Source organism: Anguilla anguilla, chromosome 9, assembly GCF_013347855.1.
Source record: "Anguilla anguilla isolate fAngAng1 chromosome 9, fAngAng1.pri, whole genome shotgun sequence".
NCBI lineage: Eukaryota > Metazoa > Chordata > Actinopteri > Anguilliformes > Anguillidae > Anguilla > Anguilla anguilla.
Window position 1 is genome coordinate 32,600,879 of NC_049209.1, and position 9,040 is coordinate 32,609,918.

Consider the following 9,040-nt stretch of genomic DNA (forward strand, 5'->3'; position numbering starts at 1 on the left):
ACTGTTAAACTGTCTTTGGCCAGGAGCTTGGGTAATTAATAATAATAGGGTATAATAATAATAATAATAATAATAATAATAATAATAATAATAAGATTGCAAAAAAGACTATATGTTCGGAGATTTCTAAAATATATAAGTCTCCAGACATATTTTCTCTTACATATCATAATCTAAATTATGTAAACCGCAATCCAAACTAAAAAAAGAATAGATAGTTCATATTTCTTATTTTGGCTCAATTCTAAATAAACGAACAAACCTTCAAATAAACGAAATAAATGATTGCACAATAGGTAGCTTGTTTTAGCCTTCCCTACATTACCTCAACGTCATTTAGACTGAAAACAGGAAACACGGTGTAGTGACAGTAAGGCTTACCAAATGCATTGGACAGTAATACTTACGGTTCAACAGGCAGCATTGCGAGATGTACAGAAGCATGACGCGTTAACTGCGCCCAATAGCCACGACTTAAATATTGCAGATCTACAAAGCATGTTCGCTGGCTGTGTTCCTGGGATTTTTTCGTCCCGTAGGAAAGTTGCACTGTGGATTACGCTTCTTTTCATTTGCATTGGGGAAAGTAAGTTACTCACTTTTAAACACGTATTATTTATTTATTTTATTTTTTATTTTTTGGCGAGAAAGGATCTCACTAAAAATTGAATGTGTTAACATGAATATGGCTGAATAACAGCTGGTCTTAAAGAATTTTATAAATAATATATCCCGTTTTTTTCTGTAGTTAATGCAGGTGACACAGAGACAGTTGTTGGAAAAGTTGGAAATCCAGTTTTTCTACACCCATCAAAGCTACCAGGAAATGTGCATGAAGTGAAATGGAAAACTCCATTCAAAATTGTGGGCAAATTAAAAGATGGAAATTTGCAATGTGGAAGCCGATACAATATTTTTCCCAATGGTTCTTTGAGAATCGACAGTGCAAATAAGAATGATACTGCAATTTATATGTTGGAATTATTTGACGGAAATGGAGAAAATACAGCTACAAAATCAATCAAGCTCAGCATTCAAGGTAAAAGTTAATTTTCACACATTTAAAAGAAAAAGAATAGTTCCCTATTACAATGCAATGCTTCAAACAAATATGTCAATGTTCTTCAAAATTGTGACAATAGCAAATGTCTGGGTAAGTTAAACAGAAATGTGTACCTTTTTGGCTCCTCTATATTGTACCTAAATCCAAACAAAAATGTATTTAATGAATGTAACCCTCACATTTACCTAAAAATATGATCTTAAATACATAGTCATAGCAGTTTTTGGTTGAACTGTCAGACTACAGAGGATCAGTCATAGTGGCTCTTGGTTGTCTTTTGTGAAATTTTGTTGAACATATTTGAACTTCTTTCTGGAGGCAAGGTGTTAATATGACAGTGTTGCAGTATCCAATAATACTGTAATGATGTGTGTTTGGTGCCATAGCAACCTTAGTGTATTTATTAATTTATTTATTTATTTTGGTTTGTCGTGATGGCTTTGTAAGCTATCTTGGACAAAAGCATCCACTACAATAACATTTAAATGCAAACCTCTTATGGCCCTAGATGATGTCTCCGTGCCTGTGGTACACACTTCCTGTACGGTCGATGGCAGGGTCAAGCTGATCTGCTCGGTGCAGCACGGGAATGAGGTGACGGTTCACTGGATCGTGCATTCAGCTTGGTCCAATCACACCCTCGACAGCGCTATGGCCAACCGCCGCATCCTCTACCTGCGGCGGCAAACCCCCGGGTACCTGGTCTGTGTGGCGAGCAACAGGGTCAGCCAAAATTTCAGCCTGCCCGTAAGCATGGCCTGTAGGGGTGAGTGTCGCCCTGATGATGGCATCGGGCTAACCGTAAAAGTACTTCCTCTTTGAGTTCTGAATTTAAGTGGGTAAAATCATATTTTGAATGCTTATGGGAGAGAAGCAGTCCTACAAATGCACCTGTCGTGCATTCAGTGATTCATTCAGTTTAAACTTGTACACACAGACACACACACACACACTCACTCACACGTGCACACACATACAATTACCTGTGATTTGGGCTGACCTTACGCTATTTAACTCCAACAGCTCACATCTTCTCATTAGCGGCCCTGGGACTGTTCCTTTTACTTCCAACACTGGCCTTAGCCGTAGCGATGCTGAAGAAAAAAGACACAAATGTACCCAGGAAAGGTGAGAGCAAATGTATGCACACAGGTTGAATTTCATATTGCAATTTCAAATGCACTGCCTTTTGCAGATGGCACTTGTATATGGTGAGGGAATGTACCAGAGGAGATGGAGAAATCTGCCACAGCTAATGCAGATAAACACATGGGGACATGGTAGATATGAAGTGGGAATAAATTAATGGAATTAAGTGATAGGTAAACTGTGTGCAGTGCCATGACTTGCCTATTTGTATACGAGCGTGTCCGTATAGTGTTCACTCATAGTGAAACAAGCATATGTGTGTGTGTGTGTGTGTGTGTGTGTGTGTGTGTGTGTGAATGTACATTTTAATATAAAAATGTTTTTATTTTTGGGGGGAGCGTGAGTTTATGCATGTCAGTATAGAGTTGTCAGTCTGAAATGTGTGTGTCTGTGTGTGTGTGTGCGTGTGTGAACATGAATGTATGTAACTGAAGTGAGTGTGCATGTTCGTGAGTGTGTGAACATGTATGCTGCATGTATTGATGGGGTATGTATGTGTGTCACCATGATCTACAGTCCTCTTGTTGGTTGGCTGGACAGTGTGAGCAGTGTTTAATCTATGGTCACTTTCAGATGCAGAAAATTGCTATGTTGCCATGCAGAAGAAAACAGCTCCTCCCAAACACGACAATGGTAATGACTTCTGGATGATTTATGCATTTTTTAAAAATGTTTTGTTTTTTTTGTTGTTGTTTTTTTGTTTGGGGGGGGGGCATTTCAGAATCATCAACTGTGCCATCATCATCATCATCATACAAATTAATATGTGAGGGATGAAGTACAACTTGCACGTTTCAAAATAGGCCTTGGCTGGATGATGTGATCCCGCTCATACCATGCCTGCTGTCCAAAGAAATGTATGATCTTACAGATAAATGTGTGGTTACATGGTAGGGATACAGCATAATTAATGTAATGGAAGTCAGATATAAACTGTGTGTGATGCTATGACTTGTCAGTTCGTGTGTGAGCATGTAAGAATAGTGTTCACTTGCTGAAATGAGTGTACGTGTGTGTGTGCGTGTGCATGTCTATCTTTGTCATCGTAAAGTGGTCCGTCAGTGAGAGTATGTGTGTTTATTTTTGGGGAACTTGAGTTTGTGCATGCCAGTATAAAGCTGTAAGTCTGAAACTTGTTTAAAGTGAGGGAATCAGTGAGCGTGTGTGTGTGTGTGTGTGCCTGCATGTGTGTGCAAATGTAACTGCAAATGTCCTCTTGTTGGTTGGCTGGACAGTGTGAGCAGTGTTTAATCTGTGTTCACTTTCAGATGAAGAACATTGCTATGTTGCCATGCAGAAGAAAACAGCTCCTCCCAAACATGACAATGGTAATGACGTCTGCATGATTTATGCATTTAAAAAAAAATTTGTAATGTTTTTTTTTTTGTTTTTTTGTTTTGGCCCCCAATTTGGAATCGCCAACTGTGCCATCGTCATCATCATCATATAGAATAATATGTGAGGGATGAAGTACAACTTGCACATTTCAAAATAGGCCTTGGCTGGATGATGTGATCCTGCTCATACCATGACCGCTGTCCAAAGAAATGTATGATCTTACAGATAAATGTGTGGTTACATGGTGGGGATACAGCATAATTAATGTAATGGAAGTCAGATATAAACTGTGTGTGATTCTATGACTTGTCAGTTCGTGTGTGAGCATGTAAGAATAGTGTTCACTTGCTGAAATGAGTGTACGTGTGCGTGTCTATCTTTGTCATTGTAAAGTGGTCAGTCAGTGAGAGTATGTGTGTTTATTTTTGGGGAACTTGAGTTTGTGCATGCCAATATAAAGCTGTAAGTCTGAAACTTGTTTAAAGTGAGGGAATCAGTGAGCGTGTGCGCATGCATGCATGTGTGTGTGTGTGCGTGCATGTGTGTGCAAATGTAACTGCAAATGTCCTCTTGTTGGTTGGCTGGACAGTGTGAGCAGTGTTTAATCTGTGTTCACTTTCAGATGCAGAAAATTGCTATGTTGCCATGCAGAAGAAAACAGCTCCTCCCAAACACGACAATGGTAATGACTTCTGCATGATTTATGCATTTAAAAAAAAATTTGTAATGTTTTTTTTTTTGTTTTTTTGTTTTGGCCCCCAATTTGGAATCGCCAACTGTGCCATCGTCATCATCATCATATAGAATAATATGTGAGGGATGAAGTACAACTTGCACATTTCAAAATAGGCCTTGGCTGGATGATGTGATCCTGCTCATACCATGACCGCTGTCCAAAGAAATGTATGATCTTACAGATAAATGTGTGGTTACATGGTGGGGATACAGCATAATTAATGTAATGGAAGTCAGATATAAACTGTGTGTGATGCTATGACTTGTCAGTTCATGTGTGAGCATGTAAGAATAGTGTTCACTTGCTGAAATGAGTGTACGTGTGTGTGTGCGTGTGCATGTCTATCTTTGTCATCGTAAAGTGGTCCGTCAGTGAGAGTATGTGTGTTTATTTTTGGGGAACTTGAGTTTGTGCATGCCAGTATAAAGCTGTAAGTCTGAAACTTGTTTAAAGTGAGGGAATCAGTGAGCGTGTGTGTGTGTGTGTGTGCGTGCATGTGTGTGCAAATGTAACTGCAAATGTCCTCTTGTTGGTTGGCTGGACAGTGTGAGCAGTGTTTAATCTGTGTTCACTTTCAGATGAAGAACATTGCTATGTTGCCATGCAAAAGAAAACAGCTCCTCCCAAACACGACAATGGTAATGACTTCTGGATGATTTATGCATTTTTTAAAAATGTTTTTTTTTTGTTGTTGTTTTTTTTTTTTTTTTTTTTTTTGCGGGGGGGGCATTTCAGAATCATCAACTGTGCCATCATCATCATCATAATACAAATTAATATGTGAGGGATGAAGTACAACTTGCACGTTTCAAAATAGGCCTTGGCTGGATGATGTGATCCTGCTCATACCATGCCTGCTGTCCAAAGAAATGTATGATCTTACAGATAAATGTGTGGTTACATGGTAGGGATACAGCATAATTAATGTAATGGAAGTCAGATATAAACTGTGTGTGATGCTATGACTTGTCAGTTCGTGTGTGAGCATGTAAGAATAGTGTACACTTGCTGAGAAATGAGTGTACGTGTGTGTGCGCGTGTGCATGTCTATCTTTGTCATCATAAAGTGGTCCGTCAGTGAGAGTATGAGGGTTTATTTTTGGGGAACTCGAGTTTGTGCATGCCAGTATAAAGCTGTAAGTCTGAAACTTGTTTAAAGTGAGGGAATCAGTGAGCATGTGTGTGTGTGTGTGTGTGTGTGTGTGTGCGCATGCATGCATGTGTGTGTGTGTGTGTGCACATGACTATACGTTGGTCTGTAATAGGGAAGTGAGTGTGCATGTTTGTGAGTGTGTGAACAGGTATGCTGGATGTATTGATGGTGTATGTGTGTTTGTGTGTTGCCACGATCTACGACCAAAGCAAATGTCCTCTTGTTGGTTGGCTGGACAGTGTGAGCAGTGTTTAATCTGTGTTCACTTTCAGATGAAGAACATTGCTATGTTGCCATGCAGAAGAAAACAGCTCCTCCCAAACACGACAATGGTAATGACTTCTGGATGATTTATGCATTTTTAAAAAATGTTTTGTTTTTTTTGTTGTTGTTTTTTTGTTTGGGGGGGGGCATTTCAGAATCATCAACTGTGCCATCATCATCATCATCATACAAATTAATATGTGAGGGATGAAGTACAACTTGCACGTTTCAAAATAGGCCTTGGCTGGATGATGTGATCCCGCTCATACCATGCCTGCTGTCCAAAGAAATGTATGATCTTACAGATAAATGTGTGGTTACATGGTAGGGATACAGCATAATTAATGTAATGGAAGTCAGATATAAACTGTGTGTGATGCTATGACTTGTCAGTTCGTGTGTGAGCATGTAAGAATAGTGTTCACTTGGTGAAATGAGTGTACGTGTGCATGTCTATCTTTGTCATCGTAAAGTGGTCAGTCAGTGAGAGTATGTGTGTTTATTTTTGGGGAACTTGAGTTTGTGCATGGCAATATAAAGCTGTAAGTCTGAAACTTGTTTAAAGTGAGGGAATCAGTGAGCGTGTGTGTGTGTGTGTGCATGCATGTGTGTGCAAATGTAACTGCAAATGCCCTCTTGTTGGTTGGCTGGACAGTGTGAGCAGTGTTTAATCTGTGTTCACTTTCAGATGCAGAAAATTGCTATTTTGCCATGCAGAAGAAAACAGCTCCTCCCAAACACGACAATGGTAATGACGTCTGCATGATTTATGCATTTTTAAAACAATTTGTAATGTTTTTTTTTTTGTTTTTTTGTTTTGGCCCCCAATTTGGAATCGCCAACTGTGCCATCGTCATCATCATCATATAGAATAATATGTGAGGGATAATGTACAACTAGCACATTTCAAAATAGGCCTTGGCTGGATGATGTGATCCTGCTCATACCATGACCGCTGTCCAAAGAAATGTATGATCTTACAGATAAATGTGTGGTTACATGGTAGGGATACAGCATAATTAATGTAATGGAAGTCAGATATAAACTGTGTGTGATGCTATGACTTGTCAGTTCATGTGTGAGCATGTAAGAATAGTGTACACTTGCTGAAATGAGTGTACGTGTGTGTGTGCGTGTGCATGTCTATCTTTGTCATCGTAAAGTGGTCAGTCAGTGAGAGTATGTGTGTTTATTTTTGGGGAACTTGAGTTTGTGCATGGCAATATAAAGCTGTAAGTCTGAAACTTGTTTAAAGTGAGGGAATCAGTGAGCGTGTGCGCATGCATGCATGTGTGTGTGTGTGTGCACATGACTATACGTTGGTCTGTAATAGGGAAGTGAGTGTGCATGTTCGTGAGTGTGTGAACAGGTATGCTGCATGTATTGATGGTGTATGTGTGTTTGTGTGTTGCCACGATCTACGACCAAAGCAAATGTCCTCTTGTTGGTTGGCTGGACAGTGTGAGCAGTGTTTAATCTGTGTTCACTTTCAGATGCGGAACATTGCTATATTGCAATGCACAAGAAAGCAACCCCTCCTGCAAATCATGACAGTGGTAATTAATTCTATATGATTCATGCAATGATTCCCAATTTGGAATCACCAATTGTACCATTATCATCATCATATAAATTAATATGTGAGGGTTAATGTACTACCTAGCAAGTCAATAGTTTCATCCTTGACTAGATGATGTCATCCTGCTTTTAACATGACTGCTGTCCAAAGAAATGTATTATCTGACACAAATTATGTTGAAATTGAATTCTAGTTTTCCCCACAAAAATAGTTTTTCCCAATAAATTTCCAAATACTTGAGGTTAGCATATTTATTATTATTATTATTATTATTATTATTATTATTGTTGTTATTATTATTATTATTATTATTATTATTATTATTATTATTATCATGTGCTCATGACTTTTGGGTTATCTTAAAGGCTGACTCTAAATATTATATTAATTATTACAATGTTACATTTAGCATTGATTAAAATGAAAAATCTGACTTGTTGACATTCTCTCCCTCCTCTTCTCACTCTTAATACTGTTTGTGCTGCCTGACAGTCAACTGCAACCCAACTCTGCCCAGGCTTAATGAGGATGGGGATGAACACACGGTGGAGCCGGTGATTGAGGACGTCTACGTATGAGGGCAAGCGAGGAAACATTCACAGGCTGTGTGTGTGTGTGTGTGTGCGTGTGTGTGTGTTATGTGTGTGCATGTGTGCAGTGTGTGTGAGGCTTGGAGGAAGGGCTTGGATCCAGGATATGTGTGGGTGATGGGGGGCGAAGCTCTCAAAAGCTGTGTGTGTATGTGGATGGTTTGTGACTACACTTGAAGAATGACCTTCACTTTGTTGTCTGGACAGAGTGTTCATACAGGAATGTGGGGTTGCAAACACAGTAATCTACTGTATGTATTCTGAATGAGCATTATCCTAAAAACTGTTTAGGATACTGTGTAATTATGCTGGTAAAATATGCCAATATTCCTTCAGATTACAGTTTTGTATCTCTATCTCTGTAATTCCCATTCACAATTCCCAGGCCCTCTAATTGTGCGCTGGGACGGGGTGGCCTGGGGTTTGGGCACAATGTGAGCCCATTTCATTGTGCCCAAAGTAGCTGGCTGCAGCTCTAGTGATAATTGTTCTGGTGTTTTGTAATGTTTTTTTTTTATTAATGTTTTGATTCCCAATATAATGAGCCAATAATAAAATTATTCTTTGATTTTATGTGTTCTTGTCAAGTCAAGTCACATTTTCGCCTCGGTAATGAGGAAAATGCCGTTTGCTTATATTACATGCGGTATGACGTGTTATGATATCAGTTTCATAAACATGGCGCATGAAAGGCGGTATAAGGTACTTTCTCACTAGTTAGCATAGTTTACTTTATGGCATAAGCTATTACGCCAATGTATGTCATTAGCTTTATTACCCCATGCATTATGACAGTGTCATATTATTATTTAGAAGCAGTAAGATACTGTTGTGACTAGTTATGAACACTTTGGGGACACAGCTATGATATTTATGCAGCACTATAAGTTCATCAGTTTTAAATAGAAAAAAAGCTTAATTTAACTTAAACTAACTTATAAGCCTATTCAGCCTATTTTAGAACATCTTCGCAATCAATGTCTGTTAGCCTTACTTTTTTATTCTTAATTATTTATATACTGTCTAGGCAGAGTTGACCAAAATAATTTCAGGTCACTCTAAATTTAAAAAAAAAACATTACCGAGTCTCACTCTCAAAATGAACTGCCTTGGCTGAAAATGGAATATTCAATATAGGCAATATCTGTGTGATGCTTCACAAATTAAA

At 38.6% G+C, this 9,040-nt stretch overlaps 1 protein-coding gene across 2 annotated transcripts; it reads left to right on the forward strand.

The window, feature by feature from the left end:
- Positions 1-416: 416 nt before the first annotated feature.
- Positions 417-8,718, forward strand: LOC118235449 (T-cell surface antigen CD2-like). Of its 2 annotated transcripts, XM_035432842.1 has the most exons (12): positions 417-586; positions 749-1,039; positions 1,572-1,829; positions 2,087-2,191; positions 2,786-2,845; positions 3,481-3,540; positions 4,173-4,232; positions 4,865-4,924; positions 5,712-5,771; positions 6,392-6,451; positions 7,197-7,259; positions 7,775-8,713. In XM_035432842.1, exons 1-12 carry the CDS (start codon positions 499-501, stop codon positions 7,858-7,860), a joined length of 1,251 nt encoding a protein of 416 aa, XP_035288733.1. In that variant the 5' UTR covers positions 417-498; the 3' UTR covers positions 7,861-8,713. The 2 variants fall into 2 exon arrangements, with proteins under 2 accessions (XP_035288733.1, XP_035288734.1); XM_035432843.1 differs by lacking the exon at positions 3,481-3,540 and having other exon boundaries at positions 7,775-8,718.
- Positions 8,719-9,040: the final 322 nt, after the last annotated feature.

Coding starts and splice junctions, on each gene's coding strand:
- LOC118235449 (XM_035432842.1), top strand. CDS start 499: ATGTTCGCTGGCTGTGTTCCTGGGATTTTTTCGTCCCGTAGGAAAGTT. Junction 1,830..2,086: donor CGTAAGCATGGCCTGTAGGG/GTGAGTGTCGCC, acceptor TAACTCCAACAG/CTCACATCTTCTCATTAGCG. Junction 2,846..3,480: donor TCCTCCCAAACACGACAATG/GTAATGACTTCT, acceptor GTTCACTTTCAG/ATGAAGAACATTGCTATGTT.